This window comes from Odontesthes bonariensis, chromosome 16 (genome assembly GCF_027942865.1).
Source record: "Odontesthes bonariensis isolate fOdoBon6 chromosome 16, fOdoBon6.hap1, whole genome shotgun sequence".
Taxonomy (NCBI): Eukaryota; Metazoa; Chordata; class Actinopteri; order Atheriniformes; family Atherinopsidae; genus Odontesthes; species Odontesthes bonariensis.
In genome coordinates, this window is record NC_134521.1 from 17,656,973 (window position 1) to 17,681,621 (window position 24,649).

Genomic DNA, 24,649 nt, shown 5'->3' on the forward strand with positions numbered 1-24,649 from the left:
GACACTGTCTTTGACTTGTATATATAGAAATAAATAAATAAAGAAGATATATATATACCCTCAATTTCTCCATCAGAGTATCCATTAATCGCTAAGGGGGCACAAAATATTTTAATAAGAATACATTATACACTTATGTATTTAGATCCTTTGAAGACTTGCTCTTTAGAGACACAGACAATCTTACAAATGAGTTTTGTTTCTGTGATTTGATTTGAAGGGAAATTTGAATACAGTTGTTTACTAACGTACCAAAGAGCGCGAGCCTCGCGTCTGTCCCATAATCCTTTGCGGGCTTTTGAAGGGCTGAAAACATGCCGCGGCATGTTCAGTACATGTTTAATGTTTGTTTGTATTGTAGCATGGGCTTAATATTTTAGACCTAACACACTGAGAGCCTTATAAATCTATCACATTTATATAAATACATTTAATTGCTTTAATAAAAATATGATCATTCCACTGTGCTAACGGCTCAATTCAGGAAAACACTAACGCGACACAAATGTGATGTGCCCTAAAAAACAGCTGGAGGTCATATGTTTAACTGACATCACTTAGCTGTTTTAATTTTTTACCGAAACCAGGACTAAATACATTGGGCGTGTTCGAACCGCTGCTTCAGGAATTCTATTTGGGTTTAAACATTCAAACAGACGGGATATGTATGGGGGAAATGAATGAGGGCAGTCTTCCTCAAATCTCGTTCCTCGTTGGGTGACATTTCATTGGTTAGATTCATTCTCTCGCGATACTAGCGCGACCAATTGGAGTGCAGCAGTGCCGAGTCAAATTGAATCGCTTTGCCTCCAGTGTGAATGTAACGCGTTTTCCTTCACAGTTCGCTGTCTTGGTGGAGCTTTTTGGTCGTCAACAACAACAACAACCACAACCGGGTAAGTGAACGCTTTTCGTTAACTTTACTGTAATATATTTTAGGTAACTAGAGCATCATGAAAAGCTACACGTCTCGCTTAGCTTTATTCCGTTAAACCGTTGATGGCATTTTTCAAATGTTGAGTGCAGGCTACACCATGGACAACATCACAGTTTCAAGACGAAACCACACCAATAGGAAAGTAAGTTGATCTTTTGTGATTATTCTTGTATATTTGTCTTTTTGCACTAAATGCAAATTTACATTCAATCTACCCCAACTCCGTTTCAGCCCATTAAATGGTTGCTCTGTTTGAACTGTATTAGGGAAACAAGGAAAATGCTCCGCCTGCACATGGAGCCAAGTCTTCTATCAAAGGAGACAAAACATCTGCTGTTCAAATCCAGCTAAAAGGCAACAAAAAGGAAGAGACGGTAGCAAAAGATGAGCCTCTTAAAGCAAAGCCATTATCTGGGGGGGCTCTGAAAAAGGTGAAGCCTGTCCAGAGAGATGAGAGAGGAGCTGCCGCTGCTCGTAACATGCGTCAAACGCATAGCCAAGTCTTCCTCACTGAACAGGCTGTGAAGCAGAAGAAAATCATTGCAGAGGCTCCAAAGCAACCAGCAGCTGTGGTGCCATCAAAATCTGCTCTGGGATTGTACAAAGGCAAGATTGTTCAGTCAAAAATTGGCTCTATTTGGAAGTCAAATGATAATGTGGGTGCAGCAGATCCCAAACCAACAGCACCTAAAACTGAGCGACAAAGGGTTGGAAACATGGCCACAAAGAACTTCTCCAAATCTGTTGCTGTGATGCCTAGGCGTGGCACACAAAAGCCTGCGCAAGCAAGGTCCAAGTCAGTTTCTGATGTACCGGATCAGCTGTCCAAGCCCGCTGCCAGCAGCCGTCGTCCTGCTGGATTCTACTCCGCTCGCCCTCCTACCAGAACTGTCTCTGCAACTTTAACAACTGCCAGCTCCAGAAACACTACTGTTGCTCCCATTAAGGCAAGTGGGAATCAAAATTCAAAGCCAAAGGTTGTGGTGGCTGACAAGAAGGTTAACAAACCAACAGTCTCAAGCACCCTCAGCCAGTACAGATTTACTGTGGTGACAGCAGAGGAGAGAAGGTAAAGCTTTTCTTTTTGTAAACATGATGAAGTTGGCTTTTGTGTCACTCTACTTTAAGAATGCTTAACTCCTTTTCTTCCTTTGGCAGGGCGAAACTGGCTGATTGGCTGGCCTCCAAGGGTAAGACTCTAAAAAGGCCTGCAATGGCAACTGCAGCACCTTTGAAAAATGAAGTTTCTGCAAAAGCGGAAGATAATCTCAAACCTCAGTCTCATGCTGAGCATAAGCTGGTCACACAGTTCAAACCTGATCCCAGTCTGGAGGCACCTAAGCTGGACTCTGCGGTCCCTGCTCACTATGCAGATACTCAGGGGGCAGAAGTAACAAAACACAGTCAAACTCCGGAGATAATGGACACTACGCTGGACCTGCTTGAAAACTCTGACTCGGGAGTGGATGATGTAAGCAGATGGGGCGAAATCTTTTTCAGAAATTAGCCATTGTACTTTTTTTTTTTTTTTTTTTTTTAAATGTCGTGATAAATCAAACTCTTATGTCAACAGATTGTTTTGAACCTCTGTGATGCCTTGGAGGCCATGATGACTCCATCTACAAGCAGTGATAGTAAGTCACACCTGTTCACTGGAATTAGCAGAGATTTGGCAAACTCAACAGTTTTGTACCTGTTCCCAATATTTAATTTTTATTTTATACCAATATTTTTGTCTCCAGATGAACTTGTACGGGCGACAGATGAGAGTGACGTTGAAACGGACTGCGGCGAACCAGTAGACGAATGTAAAACAGATGAGCTGAAGAATGAGGTGCTTGAGGACATTTGTCAGCAGCCAAAGGTTGAGCAAGTGAAGGATGAAGAAGAAAGCAATGACCAGAAAGTGGAGGATGTGGAAAGTGATGAAGATGTGATGGAGACAACACCACAGCTGAATGATGCCTCTGTAATAAAGTACAGCGTGAAGACAACCCCGTACTTACAAAGGTGAGGTTATCAATTTTGCAATACTATATTGTTTTGTCTTTTTTTTTTTTTTTTTTTTTTTTTTTTTGTCCTCCCTCCTCATCCACTTGTAATCTTGTGTGTAGTGTCAGAAAAACGATTGAAGGTGAGACCGGTGCAAGTTCGGCCAAGAGAAAGAGCAGCATCAAGGATCTTAAGTTTCTGACGCCAGTGCGCCGTTCCTGCCGCATCCAGCGTAAATCCTCCTGCCTGCCGACGATGCTCGTCGATCACGATCCCTGTGTGTCATCACTGGCTGAGCTGGTGAGGCTGGATGATGATCCCAACGCCTACATTTACAGAAGAAATCCTGCACTTCTGGAAGAGCTCCCTGACCAGAACAGACTGTGAAAAAAATAAAAATAATCCCTATTTCTGCTAAAAAGAGCCCTCAAATGTATGAGAGCTAAAGCTAATGGACTCTCTTATTAATATAAACTAATCTGCACAAAGCTTTAATCAGTTTTATGTGTTTAAGGCAGAGTTTCCTCTTCCTTTTATTTTAGAAATGACATGTACTGCATTGTGCACTACAAGAAACAATTCTGTTTTTAAAAGTTGGTTGAAATGAAAATGAATAAATACATTGGCACATTATTTCACGCAATGAGTTACTGTGACAACCATGTCAGCACTTACATTAGACACCAAGGCTGCAGGTCTCGATGCTCGAATCTGATTATTTTTTTCTTTGTGGGGTTCAGTTTAAACCTTCGTCTTGTGTTAGGGTCAGCACCGACCTGTTTTTAAATGCATAAAATAACCATATAAATTTGTTTATTGCATCAAGGCTTTATGACTTTGTCAGGAACCTCTATTTCAACAAAATAAAACAAAAAATTGTTTTCACTAAATTATAAAATGCTCTAGTTGAAATTAAGACCTTTGTGTTAGGGTTGGTTTCGACCCAGTTATAAAAATAAGATTATAAAGCAATAATTAGAGCCAAAACTGAAATCACAAGTTCACTGACAGCCAGCTCCTCTCCCAATCATGTGAGCTTTAGGGGATTCTTGTTTTCCAATATACCTGCACCAAAACAAAGACTGGCATGTTGGTGACTTGCAGAGTGCACATCTCCAATTTGTAGCATGCAAAAATGAGAAGATTTTCAGTGAGCCAAGTTCTGGATAATTTTTTTGGTGAAAATGAGGGCGAGGACACAGAGCAGCATAGTGATTCGGATGAGGAGGAAGACAATGTGGAGTATCATCCAGAAGACTCTGAGGTCACCGGTGCTGAAGCTGCTCCTGCTGAAAGATTCAAGTCCAAAAATGGTAAGATCTGTTGGAGCTCAGTACCTCCTGATGTACATGGCAGGGCAGCTGCTGCAAATGTCATCAAAAATGATCCCTGGTATCACAAGGTTTGCTGTGATGAGTCGGCGACACCAAGACATGTTTTGAGCTATTTATGCCATTGTCACTAAAAAGAGTCATCATTGCTATGACAAACCTTGAAGGAAAAAAAAGTCCATGGCAGCATGTGGAAAGACATTGATGAGGAATACCTGGATGCTTATATTGGTGTTCTTCTTGCTGGAGTGTACAGATCCTGCAATGAGGCCACTGATAGTCTGTGGGACGCGTCGACAGGCAGAAAAATTTTCCGGGCAACAATGTCACTTCAGACCTTTCACATGATATCAAGAGTCCTCAGATTTGACAACAGAGATACCAGAGCAAGATCTGACAAGCTTGCCCCCATCAGGGATGTCTTGGAGAGATGGGTGCAGCTCCTTCCACTGATGTTCAACCCAGGGCCAGAGGTGACAGTGGAGGAACGTTGCAGAGCTCACCCAGAACTCCGTCCACGCCAGCATCCTCCTCAGACAGCCCTGCCTCAACATCATCCACAACAGCCACAACCCCACTCAGGCCACCTGACTCTAAAAGAAAGGTGTCAGGTCTGCCCAAGCAGTAAGGACAGAAAGACAAATGTATTGTGCTTCAACTGCAACAAATATCTCTGCAAAGAACACACTAAAAGTGTCACTTTTTGCCCCACATGCATCTAAACACACACACACGCATGTTCTTGCACACAGAGACTTTTACTCTGATTTTGTTTTTTATTAGTGTTGGAACTAGTAATTGATTTCTATTGGTTTGATTTGCTTGATTGGTTGTTTGTTTGACCTTGAAAATCTATATTTTGTTTTATTTATATATATATATATATATATATATATATATATATATATATTTGTTCTGCTTTTCATTTTGTGTTTGTACTAAAGTTCTATTGCTGAAAAAAGAGACTTTTTAGCCTTTTTCTTGAAGTAAATATATATGGGTCAAAACTGACCTGTAACACCATAGATGTTACTATAGTTAATAATATTAAAATGAAAAAATAAATAAAACTAATTTATTTAAGAGATGTGTTCTAAATCCCCTCTAATAGTCAGGTGACATAACAACCATTTATTTATTTATATGATTCTCTTGAGGTTCATTTTACTTTTTTTATTATATTAATCTAGGGCAGGGGTGGCCAACCCGCACTCCCGAGCCGCATGCGGCTCTTACATTCATATCAAATTTATTTATTTATTTTTTCCGCTTCGTTTGAGTTCAATACGGCAACGGTCTCCAACCTTTTTTGCTCGATGGACCGGTTTAATGTCAGAATGTTTTCACAGACCGGCCTTTCAGGTGTGGTGGATAAATACTACAAAATAAAATAATACAACTAACACAGACTCTGTGGTATTTAGTAAATATAATAATAAACTTGAATCCACTGTGTACTTGTATGTAACTTTATTAGCAGCGTCCTCCTGACGTAACATCCTCTCTGCCTCCTAACGCTCTCTGGTCGCTATGGTAACGCTTAAACATGCCTTCAAAATGCAGCTTTCTTTTTCTTAGTGGTCACAGCCTCTTCTTCTGTCTCCTCACTGGGAAGAAGCTTTCTAAACACGCCTGTTTTTGACTCATTTTGCTCGGTTTGTGGGTTTAATATCAGCGTGGATGCGTCACGTGATCGAGACGAGAGCGAGTCAAGAACAGACGGATGGAACGGAGAGAATTCGGTCATTTTTCAAAAATAATGTGGCTCTTTGTGGTAACACAGAAAAAAAATGCGTCTCTTAGTCTCTGACCGGTTGGCCACCCCTGATCTAGGGGTATACTGACAAAAACAAGGCCCAGGGGCCCACACCAAAAATATTAAAACCAATATTTTTATGGATAAGGAAGCCCAACAAGGTAACCAAGAGATGAGAAACAAATTGGATGATAGATCATTGTTTTTAGTGTATTTTAGAACTAAATTAAAACACGGGTTAAAACCATAAGAGATGGTAACAGGGAACTAACACAAGACGAAGGTTAAGAGACCTTCAAACTCCAGTGTGAAGTCATGAAGTGACGGCATCCATTAAATATGGATGCCGTGCGTGTCGGCATCAATTCTGAAGTTGCTGTGCTATCGGAGTTAACAATGACCACGCAATGAAGGGAAGAAGGTTGCACAAAAAATACAAATTAAATGTGTGATGCATCTGCCATGCTTGCTTTATTCATTAGACCTTGCTGTGTCCTGCCTCCACCGGTGCAGAATTGTTTAGTCTCACTTCAATGACGTTCGAGTCACATGAAATGCGACATAACGGTTCAGACTGAGGTCGCTTTGAATAACATCAGAACTGTATCTAATTTAAGAACCCATGAATATGACCTGGGTCTGATTAGTCGAATTTAGGCCACTTTTTCCTGCCGTTAATTCAGGTATAACCCACTTTAAAACTGTCAGATTAAAACTTCACTGACAGGATCAATCGTTTCATTCATTGTAATTTAAAGAAGAGAAAAACTCGAGCACATTTAATCCCACTTTAATTGACCACATTGTAAAAATCCAAAGCGCTCTTAAATGAACACGGTTTTCTTTTATACACTCCGTAGCAAATTATGCTTCCTCACACCAGAGCGGACGTTTTGACACCAACTCCCTCAGATCCCAGATGAGATTTCATTACAACTTAAAGGAAAAAAAAAAAAAAAAATCTGATGCAATTTTCCTCCCCAAAGAAAGTATATAAAAAAAGAACTTTTCTCCACTCATCTGCAGACCACAAAGGAAGGCATTCAGTGCTGTGCGCTAAAAGGCTGATTTCACTGCAGCTTGAAGATTTTTATGTCCTCGAAAGACCTCGGTTGTCAAGATCTTTCACCTGAAGGATGAAACGACATTTTGTCAGGATAATCTGCTATAATGCAGTTGCAGATTTCATGTGATATTAAACTAAAATAAGTCTACATAAACAGATGGATTAATTATTCTGATCTTAAATGTACTGCAGATAGAGCGACAATGCATTTACAGTTTAAAAATATCACAAGGAAACAACTTATTTTCATGTAACGAAACATGTAGACTTCAAAACTAAGGCATTCAATTCACTATCAAATAAAAGCTAAATGTCATAACTGAAAGCACATTTGTCAAAAAAGACCCGTGTATGAACTACTTGAGCATTTAAGTTGCTCACTCCTTTTCTGTCAATTACTGCACATACCAACGAAAGGAATTTGGCAGATGTACCTTGTATATCCTGACCAGCCAGTGCTCTGTTGTGTAGGCCTCTTCCAACACGTCCAGTTCAAAGTCTTTGTTCCCAATTTCAGCATTCCTCACTCTGTCATAACCAGGTGGCCTCTCTGCAGACAACACCATCATCAGTTGGGGTAGTAAAAAAAGGCTTCAATTTTTTATTCTAATGAGAAAAACCTTAAGGTTGTTTAAGGCAGCAACATTATCTTCAATCATGTGGTCTTTGTATGCGGGGACAATACTGGACCAATTCCATCAGTCATTGTAAAATACATTTCATGTTCTACTAACAACACCAAAATGGAGGCATATCAGACCCATCTGAAAAACATGTGTGAAAAGGCATATTGCTGCATGGTAATAGAGGCTCATTGAGTGACAAAGCCTTCAGAAAAAACTGGCTTCAGCTACTTACTGCCTTCTGTGTAGACCTGCCCAAAGCGGTAGTAGCACATCTTGTACATAAGGCAGTTGAGCAGGACAGGGGAGCCCTCGCGGTCCACTCTGAACTCCCCAGTGGGAGTGTAGTAGTCATGCTCCTTGATGTGTTTACCTGTATCAGTGCTTCCCCCAATGCGGACCATCCACAGAAACTTATTGATGTCTGTCATGCACAGAGATGCACAGTTTATTTTCGAGTCCAGGATAATAAAAAAAAAACAAAAAAACAACTGAAATCCAACTCTGAAAATTTTGTAATGCTTCTGACATTTAATGCACAGAAAAGGCACTATGACCCTGGTATACAGTATCTAGTGATAAGCGGAAACCTACCATCTGAGGAATAGCCCGTCAGTCCTCCAAAGATCACCAAAACATAACTGACATCCAGCTCCCTCATAATCTCATAGGCTTTCTCCTCTGTGGATGCCATAGCCTGAACAGCAAAGGACAGCCCAGTTAACACGGCACCACTTTTTTAATCATGATTAGCATAAAGGTGACTGAACTCACCTGTCCAACTCTGGAGATGTGCGTGTTGTTCCATGTGTTGTTGTCCACTAGAATGGTTCGATTAGCCATGGCAGTAATCTGATAGCCATAATCCCACCATGACATGACTTTGGCATCCTGTAAGCACACAAAGTTCAACCATCTGAATGAAAACCCTTTAGTATGATAACTGACTTCAAAACAATCACCGGATGCCTTTTTTTAAAAAATGTATTACTGTGAGGATGACAGACCTCGGGTGTGTTGTGGCGGAGCCAATAGTAGGCCTCTCTGAAGTCATCAAAGATGATGCGGCTGCCGTCACCTCCACGGGCCGACAGGACAATTGAAGGAGAGGAGTAGGCTTCACTGGTCACCCAAGTAGAGTGAAAGGTGTATGTAATGAGGAAGAAAGCCATGACCAGAATCATCCCACTGGCAACCTGGTGGGTAGACAAGACAAAACAACTTTAAGGACAGACTCAGTTCAGCTACGTTTAAAACTAAAGACATAAAGGGGGTCATCATCCAAAAAAGGTTGGATCAGCAACTCCTGATCCTGAACCAGTCTCTCCCACCACATTCCTACCTCATTTTTAATGGGGTAGGTGGCGTCCTGCTGCTTCTTGGTCTTCTTGTCCGGTCGGCTGACATCCAAATTCTTCATGTAAGTGGTTAGAACCTGGGATACACCAATGCCCGACAGGATGCACATAACTGGAGCCAGTACCAACATCAGCCGCACCTGAGGAGAAAACAGTCAACCAGTGCATTAACTCGTGTCACATATAGGACACTTTCATCATGATTTCTTTACCAACTCCAGAGACCCTGAACCCATTTCTCATGTACAATTGTGAGGCTCTTTGAATCTCTTAAAAACAACTTGGAGATGAGGAGAAAGATGGATTCTGGACAAACATTAATTGTGTTCAGACTATCAGATGGGACTCTGATATCTGGTCCTAAAGAAAGAATGTCCTAAAAACTGTCCCCAAGCTATCTTCATGGTTTTGCGGTGTTAAGGACATCCGTGTCATACCTGCAATCATGGCACAACTTTACAACAGTAGGTTCCTTCCTGCTTTGCCTATACAGAAGACTATACTTGCCTATACTCAAAAGTTACAGAAGCACAGACAGTTGTTATCCACAGTGTCTGCCATAAGCCTCAGCTATAAGCAAACCCATTCTGTTCAGCAATGCTGTTAGTCTGGGTTGGACTTCATGGTGTTTTGTCTTGCAAATGACTCAGAACTACAAACAGTTAGGAGCCAGCCAGAGCAGTTAGTAAAAATGTGACTGAATCTGAAGTTTCAGATCAACTCCAAATTTGGTTTAATAATCTAAAAAGGTGTGGAAATAAACCAAGAAGTAGGTGTGGGTTAGCAGCCTGAGATATCCGGGATTGAACCATTGACCTGCTGGCTGGCAGACAACCAACCACACTTCCTCCTGAGCCACAGAAGGAACCATTTGCATGTTAAAAATATAGGTTCAGCAGTTTTACCATGACAGCTGAGAAGTACATGCTGGTAACTCCGTACATGATGATGAAGATCCTGGCGTCGGACAGGTTGTTAAAGCAGTAGTAAAGACCAACTGGAAAGAAAGGTGAAATGGAGATGAGTACGGATTGATCATACTGCGTTAACTCTGTTGTTCCATGCTTCTGCTGACTTGCCTGGAAACATGAAGACCAGCAACTGAAGGTCAAAATAGTATGAAGACCAGGTTGTGGGCTGGTGCTCTGAGACAGAGGCGATGATGGGGATGTTGTTTTTGGCGTAGGAGGGGTCCAACAGGGAGTAGAAACGACCAGTCCACGGAGAGATTTTACCTGAGAGAAACACACGCTTGAGTTCAAAGTCCAGAGCAAAAGAAACCATTCAAACCTGTATCAGAAAGATTTTCCATCTGCAAAGTTGCCCTTTGCAAGTACATTTACATGCACACTTGAGTCTTGCCATGGTTACAGCTCCACTGGGACATTTAACTGGACCACCACCCTTGTCCAAATATACATGCACAGATGGGGAATTGAGTTATTGACTGAAATCTATCCGACGCTGCAACGCTTTGGACTGTGAAAGACAACATGCAAGACTTTCTGCCGCTTCCAACTTTCTCTATAGGAGATCATTTCACATGCAAGTATAGCTGCTTTTGTCAGATGATGCTGCGGTTATGAAATCGGGATTCAGAGTGGAGTGACAGCCTGAAAATGTTTGAAGCAACCCGATTGGCATCAAGTCTTAATGGGTTGATTATTAATCACAGTTTCTGACGCTTTTAGTCATCTGACCAAAGGAAGTGAAAAATATGCGAATGAGAGCAGCTTTAAAGGAAAACTCCGGGGCATTTGAAGCGCGTTTCCATTGCTAGAGGTTGTCAAATACTGATAGTAGGACACAGAAAGGTGCAAATCTGCGCTCCCTGTGTGGAGATCACGCTGTTCGCACAGCCTGTCATGCGAGGCATATACGTGGTGGCTAGGGGCAAGCGCTAACCCTTCCACTTAAAACAACAACTTGCACACAGCAGAAACGTCACACCACTTTATAAACCATCCGACAATAAAGTCACAAGCCTTACCATCAAAACCATATGCATGGTTCTCACATTACTGGCATGGGGACGTTACAAAACAACTTTATAAACAGCATGTAACTCACCGGTTGGTTGTACGCTCGTGCATGTGAAAGCCCAAAAGAGTCGATGGACGATACTCCCAAATACAAAGCAATTATCTTCTCTAGAAAAACTGCGTTCAAGTATTTAAAACATTACAACAATATTACTGGGCATGTATTGTTGTAATGTTTTAAATACTTGAACGCAGTTTTTCTAGAGAAGATAATTGTTTTGTATATGGGATTATTGTCCATTGACTCTTTTGGGCTTTCACATGCACGAGCGTACAACTAACCGGTGAGTTACATGCTGTTTATAAAGTTGTTTTGTAACGTCCCCATGCCAGTAATGTGAGAACCATGCATATGGTTTTGATGGTAAGGCTTGTGACTTTATTGTCGGATGGTTTATAAAGTGGTGTGACGTTTCTGCTGTGTGCAAGTTGTTGTTTTACGTGGAAGGGTTAGCGCTTGCCCCTAGCCACCACGTATTAGCCTCGCATGACACGCTGTGCGAACAGCGCGATCTCCACACAGGGAGCGCAGATTTGCACCTGTCTGTGTCCTACTATCAGTATTTGACAACCTCTAGCAATGGAAATGCGCTTCAAATGCCCCGGAGTTTTCCTTTAATGGGAACTGGACTGTAATAATAATAATAATAATACACACCTACACTAGAATACCTTTATAAAAAGATGGAACCTGTACAGAGTGCTGCGGCCCATTTTGAGTCTAATTAGGTATATACATGCAGGAGGGATTTGATCCCCAACCTGATTATCTGGCTGTGTTGGCTCAGTTTAGAGAAGCTTGATTTTGTATTCATCAACATGTTGACATGCATTTTAAAAAAAATAGAAAAAAAAATTAACATTTTTGGTGATGCATTTGTTTTTTCTAGCATTGTGTAAATGTGCTTCGTGTTGCTTTTGGAGCTCCTTATCGACGCTCTCACCTGTCAGCATGAGAACAGCACCCACAGACAGCAGGACGAAGCCCACCAGAGAGATGACACTCTTGAACAGCACCTCAAACTGCTGCGCATTGAGTTTACTGCGCAGATAGTCCACAAAGGCATGAATCTGGCACAAGCCAAACACACCAAAGGCTGCCATGTGCTCCGATGATAGCACTGGCTGGTGAATGAGAGAAGAGAGAGGTAATCAGAGCAGTCACCTTTTTATTTTAGATAAAAAAATAAATAAATTAAACTGTAAGCAGAATGCTTACAGGTGATGAGACAAACAACCATCCCTTTTACCTGAAAACCAACAAAAGAGATCTGCATGGAGAGGATGGTGCCCAGGCAGTAAACTGTGCAGTAAGCCACATATATGCGGTGAGAGAATCTGCCTGTGAGCATCAGCACCAGGACGTGGAGGGGGATGAGGTTGATCAGGAACACATAGCCACCCCAGGAGGAAACCTGAACACACACACAAAGACCTTATAATGACCTCCGTCCACTCTGAATGAATTCAGAATGACATGCAAATGACTGATCTCCTCACCATGTAGAAGTACGCTAATGCGCACATGGATGACCAGTACACCGAACCCGTTTTGACAGCTCTGATCCACATGTAATAAGTCAACAGCATACAGAAGATGGCAATACCTGGGTGGGACATGGCAGAAGGATTTGATGAAGAATTCTGACTTTGTTTCTTTTAAACATCAGGGACACATGTAGATTAGACACTTACAGACTATAACTGGTGCTGCTTTTTTAATTCACTACCAAATCTCTACAACATGAGACAAAAAGCCCAGAACGCCCACAATATAGCTTGAGTTTCATGAAGTGTTTTGATTTGTCCAACCAACAGTCAGTGAGCAAAAATCTAGCAATAAGTCATTTAATAAAATACTTGAAGATTATGTAATTTGAGGATTAACAGATAAGTCATTGCAGCTCTTGTACCTTCATTATCATAAGAACCAGCGACGGAACGAGAAATATAACCAGGCACCACTGCAATCATGGCAGCTGCTAGGAGCCCAGCACCTGCGTCCTAAAAAGACAAAAATACCATTCAGTGGCAGTAGTGAGGTGAACTGCGCCACTGGCAAAAGAATGAACACTTAGATGGCAGTCTTGTAGTTCTTACTGGAACTGTCTTGGAGATTTGACTGCAAGGTAGTTTTGGAAGCTGCTCTATTGGTGCTTTTAAACAGCAGAGCATTACACTAAATGATGTAGATGGCTACATAACACTCATTTATTTTAACAGCACAACAAAATGCCAACTTAGCGCAGTATGACTGAACACTAAAGACAATTAACACGACTTCTCAAAAAGAAAACTGCTTTCACCTACGTACACCCGTCTATGGAATCCTTCACTTAGACTTTGAGCATGTGATGTGTTTTACCTTCAGCTCCTTGGTCAAGTGGTAGGTGACAATGGCAGTAAAGGAGGAGAACAAGGGAGCCAGGAAGACACAGACATTACGGATGTCTATGGTGATGTGGAAAAAATGTAGGACGTGGTACAGGAGGGCAGACGTGACCATCAGTCCTGTTAAAAAGGAGGAAAGGGACACAAACCTTTACAGATTCTTCTAAACCTTAGATGACATTTTCAATCCACTTTTATGATCAGGAGCAAGTCAACAATTACAAGTACTGAAACTCTACCTGGATAAATGGTGCCACCAATGATCCTCCCCAGAGGATACCATGCCCTGTCATCAAACCAGTTGTGGAACTTGTAAAATCCCTCCTCAGCAAGGAAGCGGGTTGTACGGTAGTTGAAGTACCTAAAAGTGAGTTGACGGTGAAAGTGAGACAAAGAAGTGAGGCTGAAATGATTCTGAAACAACCCTGATAAAACGCGGCACTTACGGATCAAACTCATGGATGACGCTCTCAAACCTCAAGACGGAAAAGAGCCGAGTGGAGAATGCTGAGAAGAAGAAAACCATATGATTCATTGTATTACATTATTTACCATTAAGAAGATGCGGCTGCTCGTTAAGGGGCGCAGAGGACTTACAGAGGACAGCAGCCATGGACAGGATGAGCAGCTTCAGCAGTGTGTCCTGTTTCTCATAGGACAAACGCAAGAAGCCCAGCTTGGTCATTTTGGCGAGGTTAGGGATGGCTCACCGTACTACCTAGAAGAAAGAGAACAAACACTGTAAGACCATGACCAAAAAGTTTATTTATTTAGAAAAAGAAAAAAAAGGTAGTGCAAAATAAAATCCTCTCACAAGTGATTTTAAACTAGCTAGACAAAAATCTGTATTGCAGCTGCTGCTGTAAACTTCCACGTTTATCCAACCAGATAAGGCCACGCACTAGATATGGCGTCAGCAACCAGGAAGCAGTCACTTTGGAAACCTTCTGCAGAAACTTATGCCCATTTTTCTCAGGTTTTGCACTTAAATGTTCTATCCAAAGCGGGAAGTTGAGTCTCTGAGCCAAACGAGGTTGTTAATGCTAACTTTCAATGCAGCACAACCATCAGAGCAAAGCCTTAGAATAACTGATTACAACTTCCCAATAGCTATAATCTATTTGAATAGCTATCAATAATGCACGCTGCACACATACAATAAGCATTCAAACATAGGTATAAATAAGAAGGTATCTGTTAGCTGGTCAGCATCAGGCCGGCTAATTCGGATGCAATTTTCATCCTGTTAAAGTATGAAGGTAGCTAACAAGGCTAGCCTGCTAGCTGCTTTTTCATGAAACCCGCAATAGCGAAGCTCTTCTTAGACCTATTTCCAAAACATCACGAAGTCTACGAGAACAGCAAAAAATAGAATAAAAATAATAGTCCTGAATGAACCAATATTTTTTTATGTAAAATGCTTGGTAAGACTCACCCACTCCGCTCCTGTTACTCATACACTTTTCACACACAACCTTCACCGTAATGTAAACCCGCCCCTACAACGCCAGACGTGTGCGTTTATTGGTTGAGCATCAGTCAATAGTGACCTCGTAGAGATTTGATTGGTTCTTTGGTTGTCATTCAAATTTGGTTCCCTACCATGCCGCTGTAGTGTAGTGACGTGTCCTTAATGTGGAAAAGTAGAAAAATGAGTCGCCTCCTGCTGGCTCAAAATGATGCCATATAATTAACGTTGCAACTTTTCACAAGGCTAGAGCAAATTTAAACCGTAAACAGCTTTGTGACAGTGTAACAATTCGTTTACTGGTGTGTTTAAGTTTAACATGAAACTTTGCAATTTGAAATACCTGCCCACTGTTAAACAGAAAGACACACGTTGAGCCGAAATCAGATAGATGCTATTCATTTTTGCCATTACTCTCTAGTTAACATTAATTTGTGTTGTGTTGACCACAAACAAAGAAGACGATTGTGAATTTTAGGAGGACTGCTAATAAGCAAAACACAGACCCATCCCCATCCTAGGAGGAGAGGTGGAGGTGGTTGAGGACTACAGATACCTGGGGGTGTACCTGGACAGCAGACTAGACTGAAAACTGAGGCTGCCTTCCAGTAGGGACAGAACAGACTGTGATCCATAAGAAAACTCAGGTCTTTCAATGATGCACCAAGCTGCTGCATATCTTTTATAACTCTGTGGTGGAGAGTGCGATCTGCTTTGCAGCCATCTGTTGTGGCAGCAGCATCAGAGCCAGCGACTCAAAGAAACTTGAACGTAAGAAGGCTGGTTCTGTCCTGGCGATTGCTCTGACTGTGCCCAGGGAAATTCTGCACAAGTTGATGAACATAATGGACAATATAACTCACCCTCTACAGTATGTTAACACAGAGGCTTCTTCAGCTATGCCGTAACAGAGAGATACAGGTCACTCCTGCCAGAAGCAATAACAACATATACACACATTTTCCATTTCAGTTCATTGTTCTTGTCAATGTGAGCACTATTTTAGCAGCGTCAGACAGACTGTATCCCTCCTCCTCTTCCTCATTCTTCCACTGTTGAAAAACCTGAACACACGTCAAATATTGAATACTGACCAACTTTATTGAAATGAGACAAGATTACTTTTACAAAACCTCACTCACAAATATCAGTCTGCACAAACATTACCCTCCCCTTTTAATAACTGCACACCATTTCAAAATCGTTGCTCTCTCCACAGGAAGTAGCTCTGGTGAATGAGAGAAAGGGTCACTGGGTGGAGGGCTTGTTAACGAATGTTTAGGAGATACTAAAATTATGTACAGCGCAAAAGAAAACCAAGAAATGATCTGGGGGGGGGGGGGGGGGGGGTCAGTTATATTTTAATGAGCTCTCTGGGAATAAGGAGGTCTAGCAAATTGAGGCTGATCACCCGTTTGTTAAGACATAAAGGCGTTACCTATATGAGTCCTCCCTTTGTTACAGAGCTCAGTTTTTTAGTGGTTTAAAGTGAAACAAACAAAGAAATAGACGATGCTGTTTGGCAGTGTAATCTCACCATCAACTATCACACTCAGGCAGCTTTTCCTTTGCTGGTGTCACCCCGTGAACTACATCAGAGAGTGGATGGAGGTTTTAATTTGGGATGAGACACCGAGCAGCAGTTCTGTCAACGTACGTGGGTGATTTTCTTATTTCGGTTTCCATAACAAAATGTCACTAATCCTCTTTCTTTCTAGCAGCTCAACTGGAAACTGTGCAAGCTGCATCAGAATTAAACCAAAGGAAAAAGAAGAAGAAAAATCCCTTTATAGCTCTACAAGTTTTCTTTCTGTAACAACTATGACACCAGCATCCGTAAACAAGAAAGCATTCAATCTGTGAGGAAGGAATGTGACTTGCAACATCAAGAATAAAACACACCCTGCAGGTAAAAGATAACTGTGCTTCACTTCTGAATGCTAAAAGGGCAAACATCCTTTAGGTCACTTTGCTAAATCCGTTCAACTAAAAGATTTCTTGTGCTGTAACGTGTTAAAGGTGAGTCACTCAAATGGCACATGATACAAAAAGAAAACAAGTTTAGAGTTATCTATATATTGTGTTCAGAGTGTGAGGCACAGGTCAGTCAATTTTTGTGTCACACTGAGAATGACTCTTGTTGGTGATGCAAACTAATAATCCAAGGACAAGAGATTAAAAAGCAAAAAAAAAAAAAGCAAAGCCTTTGTCCTACATCATTTATCTTCATCCAGGGTAATCCCTCTGGAAGAAACACTTCATTGCACGATGCAAAGCCACTTGATTGCTTTCTTTTATTTGTCAAGTGGATCCATCACTGGGTGGGCAGCAGTCTCTGGCGGTTCAGGGAGGCGTGGGGCGTGGACAGTTTCTCTGACGAGGCTGACGTTGTCAGGGTGGACTGCAGGTGTACGGTCTTGTGGAAAAGCTTGTTGCTGATCAGCACAACCAGAGAGAAGAGACGCAGCTGGAAGTGGCTGGAAAAGCATAAGTGCCATCAGAACACTCCTCCATTTATCTCCATTTCATGGTTAGGGTTTAGGTGATTGACTGACACTTACTACAGCTTTGTTGGTGTCTTTGCCTCATTAGCACTGATGATAAACAGAGGGAACAGGATGGAGAACAAGCAGCCACTGGGTAGAAAAAATATAGATTATTATATTAAATAAAACCAAAAATCCAAAGTGAAGATGAGCTCAGTTTTTCAGATTAAGATTTTATGCTCATCTTCATTTTAGTAAAGAATTTTAAGCTCTGTTGATTGGACAATAAAACATTTCTAAGGTTCACACCACATATATTTTCCAGCCTCACACATTTTAATTTCAAAGCACAATGCCACGATTGGTCAAACTAAATTACACAAAAAGCTGCTGGCATATTCTGTGTTTGTGCTGAATTGTACACAAGCATTCTACACGATTTCCAAAATCTCACACTTTTTCAGACTCTAATGTAGATTTTTTTCAGCCATATTTGGCATCTAGGTACAATTGGATGTTGATGCTTGTTAAAAGGATTTAAATGGAAGGGACTTGTCTTATATTCTGACCATGTATGCAGCGAGGACACGATACGCATGGTAAATGGCCTGCACATAAAGTCCCTTTTTGGACTACAACTTGATAACTGTATCCTTGATAATATCTGTGAGAAGCTGGAACATGGCCCTTAAAAAACAACCATATCTACATTTGCTTATTTTTAATTCTTTAAAAAGCAGAATCGCAACTAACCTGATGATGTATGAGGAGGGCATGGCAGTCAGCAAAGCCATGGGCAAACCAAAGCCAAAGTAATATGGCCAATTCCTCTCGATATTGGACAGACGTTGATGCATCTCAATGCCTTAAACAGAAAAAGAAATGATTTTTTGTTTGAGTCTGCAGTTCAATTTATATGCTTTAATACGCAGAATGTGTAGAAAACTAAAGATAATCTCACCATGGTTGAACCAGCGATACTCAAAGCAATACAGGGAGTAGAGCAGAGACATGTGGAGGAGACTAACCATCTGTCCAATTGCGTCAATGGGAAAAAGGCTAACAATCATACCCTGGTGGACCACAAATATACACACAAACAATTCAATTCACCAGGTACGCATGCAGAAAACTCTGTGCACCACCAGAGAAAAAAAAGAGTAATGCTATAAAGCTCAATATTCTCTGAATCGACCTCTTTGTGCTAAGTGCTATTAATCACCGTTTATGGATATCAGTTTCAAGCACTTTCAAGCTTACAGTGACAGACCAACGCTTTATTGTTCAACTCAAACATTCGAAGTGACTACTGTAAAAAAATAAATAAAATGCATCCAACTGCGATTGTGTGGTGCTGAAAAATGAAGGATGTATTGAAGCGAAACTACGTGCCTGAATGAGGAAGAGTGCCTGGAGAAGGAGGTTAAAAAGCATGTCTGCGATGATCTTACTGACGCTGGGGAACGGCTGAGCTTTGCAACCGGACACTTCGAATGCTAGATCAGCTATATCCTGCAAACAGAGATATTTTAGGTGTGTTACTGAACCTGAACTGCAAATATTATACAACCCTCTTGCCCAGAACAGTTAAAGAAGAGCAGTGCTGTTAAAATAAAATAAATCAAAGCCTTCATATTTGATATGCTGTCTTTTACCATTTTAAATCAAAGACTGGATTTGCATATTTTCACATTGTTGCATCATTTTAATGATGTGGACGTGGTATGTTGACTCTATAGTGAAATTCAACGCTAAAGCTCGATCTAACCTGGAACCAGATGGCGTTGACTATCTTGCTGAGGACAAACAGGGGGAGCACCCAGAGAGCACTGAAGACGGAGGTTAGGATAAACTCTAACCAGGACCATACGCTGCCATGGAGGGAGGGGTCACCTGGGGCAAAAACAGCTTTGTTGACAGACCGGTCGGTAATACATGTCACATAACATGCCCCAGATTCTCACACACAGCTATACATACCGATGATTTTTGCTGTGAGAGTCTGCAGCAGTGGGATAAACACCTGGTAGAAGAGAAACAGACTGAGCTGTGGAGACAAAAATAAGTGCTTTAGTTCATCTTCAAGTCACACTTCCCCACACAACGAGATCCATCAGCACCTGGTATCTGGCTTTGGTCTTTTAATGGTCACTCGAGTTTAATGTACGAGGCTTTTTGCCGTTTGTTCATGCAAAGGTTTAAGAAAGAGGCCACAGACGCTACAGAATGATGGTGTAGCAATGGTACTGTCAGCGTTGTACAGCAGCTGAAAGTGAGGAGCCGTGTTTGGCAGTACTGGACTGTGAGAGATGAGACTAAATGGTAATAGATGAATAAGAGCTTACCCAGAACACTCCTCCATTCCAGGCACAGCACTGCAAAATCCTGCTGGCTACTTTTGGCTCGCTGAAAGAGAATATGAAGGACAATAACCGTTACAGTTGAATATCAAAGGGAGACCATTAAGAAGATGGTTTTCTTTTTTCCAAGTTTGACAAAGGTGAAGATGCTGTTAATGTGTCTCCATTAGCACAATGGAGATTATTCATGGTAAAACTACAGGTTACAGAGCTCATTTCAGTCCAAAAAGATGTATGCTGTCACGTGCTGTCAAAGTCCTTCGAAGCCCAATACACTGCTTGGTGCTTTCTCCAACAGATATGCCAACTAAAGCCAACTATTCCAATGAAAAACTAAGTCAACACATGTGTCCCAGAAGTCGTCACAGTGTCATCAGCTAGACTCACTTCTACTGATCGGGGTGGTGCCGTTTTTGATGATTTCAAAATGGCAGTTCAAAAACAAGTCATAACAATGGCCATGTTTTTTTTTTTTGTAGCCGTTAAACAAATACACAAAATATTTCTGATACATAAAGTTTGAGGAACAAATACAAAAAGTCTTCAAGGTACAGAAAAAGGTTCAAAAGAAATCCCTGGTATCATTTTGCACCATGAGTGAAGGTACAGCATTCAAGCATCACAGCATTTTCCACATGTGATACACCTGTTTCCTCAATGCCGTGGGCTTAAGGTAACAGAGGATCCTTGATGATAACAGATGGGAAACAATCTTTGGGTCAGAGTAGGTTCTGTACAATAATACGACGTGCATGTGCAGATAAAACTCAGATTACAACATGCAAATATACCAAAAAAAATTTAGTTACTGTTATTTTTGTCTTTGTAGGATCTACTTTTCTGCTCGTTTTATTTGCTTCTAGAGACACGATGTGCCAGAAGTAGGTTCTGCATTGGTTTCACAGATGCAGTAAGAATTTGCAAAACTAATTTGTTAATGGTGTTTTTGCATTTGCAAACCGCACCTTGTTTGTGCGTGACTTATTGGGCAGTTTGCAAAACATGTTTTGTTTGTTAAGGTTTTGAAATGAGCTCCAGATGCAGGTCCCTTCAAATGAAATATAAGACGCGGCTTCAATCCATGACTGCTCAGAATAAACGTATTCAGCCATTTTTGTTATCATTATTAGAGCGTTATGCATATATATATATATATATATGTAATAAGTAAATAAATAGATTTATATATAATATAATAAATAATTTTTAATAAAAAAAAAATAAATAAAAAAAATCGATTTATTTCCAATTTAAAATTTAAGAAGGGCATCTCATGAATACTATAAATAGGAATGCGGGCATTTTTCAAAGTGGGGATGTGCAGGATCAGAAACTCTTGACTTAAAAAAAAGATTAACTTATAATAAAGTAAGTTCAAGGGATTGAGGATTCCTTGGTTCTCATTTCAAGCATAGGAGCATACAATAAATAATTCATACACATACATCTGACTCAAATCTGCTTGGACCTACTTGTCTGGTTTGCGTTCCTCACTCTGTGCCCGTCTCTGTGCAAGGGCTCCGCTGGCCCTTCTCCTCCGCTGCTCTTCCCTTTTTTGCTGGATGCGGGCATCCAGCTTGGAGATTGTTCCAATCCCCAATATAGAGTCCTTGATCCCCTAATGTGCCCAGGCCAACAGAGAACAGGCATCAAGTGTTTGTTCCCAGTTCGTCAAAATTACATCTTTATTGAACAGCTGAACGTGTCGATTAAACAATAATCAATATATATATATATTTTTTTTAAAAATCAACTAAAAATATTGAGCGTTTTGATACTGATCAACAGTTGTTGTGCAGTTTATTGGAAAGATCAGTAAAGTCAGGTAACAGCAGACACGCTGACAGGGTGGTTAAATCAACATCCACAGATATTGTTCAGTATCATTTTGGACCTTGGGAGTTCATCGTCAAGCTGATGGTGTTTAAACAATAAACTTGAAAGCAAGATGACGAGCAGTCCTTGTTGGCTGCACGCGTGTCAGCCAGAGAGGCTTCGATGCTCCCATTTTTTTGCAAAGAGCTCCGGTGGACACAAAAGCTTTGTTTCTATCCTGTTGCAAAACCTTTGAGATGTTGCTGCAACAAAAACAACCTAATTATTCATTTTGACATTTTGATCAGGTGTTTCTGGAACATACTGTCCAACTAAGCTACAGATTTGTTGGCGACTTAAATGTCAGTATGTCAATTAATCTATCTCAATCAATCAATCAATCAATACCAGCCCAAATGTGTTCTCCAAGGTAATGCCGTGAATTTTCAAAAAAATAAAAATAATAGCTTTTATCAATTTAATGTGATTTTGCACAAATCCTAAAGCTTAGTCCAAATACTCAAAGAATCCATGAAGTTTTCTTTTTATTATTATTGTGTAACATTTGTAAATAAACAGCTGATGCTGAATGTTTTTACAGTAATCGGCAATGATACAGATGAGTTATTTAGTCCAGCAGGAAAGAACTGACACAGGTCTTTGGTCAAGATCAATCTGGGGGTGAAAAGGCTATTTCGAGAATGTATTTTTGACAAAACAATGTCAATGTGCAATACCTTTCAAGTCTCTTTTCATTGGTTTAAGTGAAATTGGATGCTTCAGTACAGTCTGTGATGACTAATAACTAGATTAGAGTAAAAAATTCAAAGGATTTTGTGTAGAGTTTTGGGATTTTAATGAAATGACCTCAGGATTAGACACAAAATGGTCATCTTAAACCTGCTCAGCTCAACAATGTGCAAACACAAATATGCTGCTTCAAAATAAAGCTGAATGGGCTCATTGTAATGAAATGTGTTTCTGTCTCACTGTCCACACACTACATAGTTGTGTGTCATGTCGTAGCTCATGAGTGAGCGCAGTGTGTCTGTGCCTGCTGACCATCGCAACATTGTGGAGAAAGGCCCTGACGCTGTCTGTCATCTCTGGACCAGCTGCAGATCCATCAACTGCAGAAGGAGGGGGGATTGGTGATCTGATGGTGTGCTCTCATGGCAGGGAGAGGCTCACACAGTAACCTGACACAATTCAAAACCAAGGAAACACAAAATGAGGGCAGAAGCTAATGGACTTTACACTTTTTTTTAGCAATGTATGATAACAATTCGATTGCACATCTAAAAAGCAGAGGACTGGCACCGGTATGCTCAGACCAAATACTGTTAAAAGGCACACTGTGCTCTGGGGTTGGCTTCCTCACTTTTCCTGGCCATTTCAGCTTCGGTCTGCTAAGAAAAAACAGCCAACGTTCAATCTAACTTTTTTACACAATCAGCAATTTATGTCGTGGCCTCGGTTTGGCTTTAGAAACAGTGATCTTGGCATTTCTATAGTTGGCATTTTTGTACATTCATAGGAATCAAACTTACCAGAATCACATCTGAATACATTAATATCTCTCCCAAGAAAAGTTTAATTTCCACTGCAAAAATCTGTCTATTACTGAGACTTTATTCCCTTACTTAGCATGTTTGGTAACGATTTTATGCTGATTCACTAGTGATATAACTTTCCGTTTTAAATAACACACCATCAACGTGATCTGTTAAAAATAAATAATTAAACATATAATACTCCATTTCACTGAATGATTTGTACTTTTCTACAAGTATTTTCTTCATTGTAGACATTGTATGTAGAATTTTAGAAAGCAGAAAGTATTAAGTAAACCACACGAATGAAAAACATGGCCCAAACTAACATGAATATGACAAAGCAGTATGATAGGACCTTTTGTCCTCAGCAAGCAACACTCAAGTGAAGAAAGCATAACTTTTGAAAAATGCTGCTTTTGTTCTGCTTATCTGCATCCAAGTCCAAGTGCATTGGAACCTTATACTAAAACACCTTAAGCCTTGCTCTCAAAAAGGCTTTTATAACAAGATAAAAGTTCGAGGTGTATATTGATGTAAAGCTGGTGTCTCTGAGGGACACCAAGTCAACGCTAGCAAGCTGGCTGGTTAGCTCAAATTGATGATAGCGCTTTTTTTTAGTGTTAAGCTCTCCCCAACCTCTAAAAGGGTATTAAAATGTTGGTAAGTGAGTAGCCTTCTCGTGTAAACTGCTCAACACGATGCCTCTGGTCTAATAATCTTTGACTCTCGGTGGTTTGTTATAGTGCTCTGCTAGCTAGTCTCTCTGTGGCTAGCTAAGTGTTCACGCTCAGCAACTAATTTAACTGTTGTTTTTCGTCGAGACAACGCCTCAACAAGGCATCAAAGCCAACAACACAGCACACAGTGAACCATGGCATCTTCCTTACCTCATGCGACAGGCTCTGGGTTATAACCTCGTCAATTTTTTTTCTTTCGCCCCTTTAATGTGACAACAACAAACACCAGACAGACACTGCCAGCAGCCAGGGCCGTGGAAAACACATTGCGCAAGCTCCGACCTCTAGGAGCCATGGGAAGTGTAGTACTCACGCCTCAAAGTTGAGGCGTTAAATGGAAAGTCTTTTTCGTATTTAAAGACATAAAAAAAACACATTACAAAATGTTTGTGTGTGAGTATACTAATATATTATAGTAGTCAGGGTATTCAAGTACATTAATTGCAGCATTAAAGTATTTAAGGGAGTTGTATTATTTTTTTTCAAATAAAAGTTGAATTATAATTATGCCTTTTAATTTGACTACAAATGAGGGTTATGTTTCAGATTACATGCACTATTTTGAGGACAAAATCTTAACGAATTTAAGTATTTCTGTTTTGATAAAGAAAAATGTCGAGAAGATTATTTCACATATGGCTAATTAGTAATGGTGATAATAATAACAACAGCAAAACATTTAGGTGTTTTACACGAATAATACATTTTTACTTACACATACGGAAATCCTG

General features: G+C 40.6%; 3 protein-coding genes across 3 annotated transcripts; 1 reads left to right on the forward strand and 2 right to left on the reverse strand.

Annotated features, from left to right (window-relative positions):
* The first annotated feature begins 791 nt into the window (after positions 1-791).
* LOC142401185 (cytoskeleton-associated protein 2) lies at positions 792-3,562 on the forward strand. Its single transcript, XM_075486480.1, has 7 exons — positions 792-896; positions 1,027-1,079; positions 1,204-2,006; positions 2,096-2,408; positions 2,511-2,571; positions 2,680-2,947; positions 3,052-3,562. Exons 2-7 carry the CDS (start codon positions 1,035-1,037, stop codon positions 3,314-3,316), a joined length of 1,755 nt encoding a protein of 584 aa, XP_075342595.1. The 5' UTR covers positions 792-896; positions 1,027-1,034; the 3' UTR covers positions 3,317-3,562.
* Positions 3,563-6,790: 3,228 nt separating this feature from the next.
* On the reverse strand, positions 6,791-14,995 carry stt3a (STT3 oligosaccharyltransferase complex catalytic subunit A). Its single transcript, XM_075486479.1, has 18 exons — positions 14,932-14,995; positions 14,094-14,214; positions 13,943-14,003; positions 13,736-13,857; positions 13,471-13,616; positions 13,019-13,109; positions 12,606-12,712; positions 12,356-12,520; positions 12,050-12,230; positions 10,143-10,298; positions 9,969-10,060; positions 9,048-9,203; positions 8,713-8,901; positions 8,480-8,596; positions 8,300-8,402; positions 7,941-8,129; positions 7,517-7,632; positions 6,791-7,145 (listed from the first exon to the last, which is right to left on the reverse strand). Exons 2-18 carry the CDS (start codon positions 14,179-14,181, stop codon positions 7,107-7,109), a joined length of 2,118 nt encoding a protein of 705 aa, XP_075342594.1. The 5' UTR covers positions 14,182-14,214; positions 14,932-14,995; the 3' UTR covers positions 6,791-7,106.
* A 1,051-nt stretch (positions 14,996-16,046) lies between these two features.
* ei24 (EI24 autophagy associated transmembrane protein) lies at positions 16,047-24,184 on the reverse strand. The gene is made up of 11 exons (XM_075486481.1): positions 24,069-24,184; positions 22,688-22,824; positions 21,283-21,428; positions 19,796-19,856; positions 19,431-19,497; positions 19,219-19,343; positions 18,843-18,962; positions 18,412-18,523; positions 18,204-18,315; positions 17,526-17,600; positions 16,047-17,441 (listed from the first exon to the last, which is right to left on the reverse strand). Exons 2-11 carry the CDS (start codon positions 22,727-22,729, stop codon positions 17,279-17,281), a joined length of 1,023 nt encoding a protein of 340 aa, XP_075342596.1. The 5' UTR covers positions 22,730-22,824; positions 24,069-24,184; the 3' UTR covers positions 16,047-17,278.
* Between the last annotated feature and the right edge of the window lie 465 nt (positions 24,185-24,649).

Coding starts and splice junctions, on each gene's coding strand:
- ei24 (XM_075486481.1), bottom strand. CDS start 22,729: ATGACAGACAGCGTCAGGGCCTTTCTCCACAATGTTGCGATG. Junction 19,344..19,430: donor TCTCACAGCAAAAATCATCG/GTATGTATAGCT, acceptor TTTTTGCCCCAG/GTGACCCCTCCCTCCATGGC. Junction 18,524..18,842: donor AGGCACTCTTCCTCATTCAG/GCACGTAGTTTC, acceptor GTGGTCCACCAG/GGTATGATTGTTAGCCTTTT.
- LOC142401185 (XM_075486480.1), top strand. CDS start 1,035: ATGGACAACATCACAGTTTCAAGACGAAACCACACCAATAGGAAA. Junction 2,409..2,510: donor CTGACTCGGGAGTGGATGAT/GTAAGCAGATGG, acceptor TTATGTCAACAG/ATTGTTTTGAACCTCTGTGA. Junction 2,948..3,051: donor ACAACCCCGTACTTACAAAG/GTGAGGTTATCA, acceptor TCTTGTGTGTAG/TGTCAGAAAAACGATTGAAG.
- stt3a (XM_075486479.1), bottom strand. CDS start 14,181: ATGACCAAGCTGGGCTTCTTGCGTTTGTCCTATGAGAAACAGGACACA. Junction 12,231..12,355: donor TCTCTTTTGTTGGTTTTCAG/GTAAAAGGGATG, acceptor CTCATTCACCAG/CCAGTGCTATCATCGGAGCA. Junction 8,902..9,047: donor CCTACCCCATTAAAAATGAG/GTAGGAATGTGG, acceptor TCTACCCACCAG/GTTGCCAGTGGGATGATTCT.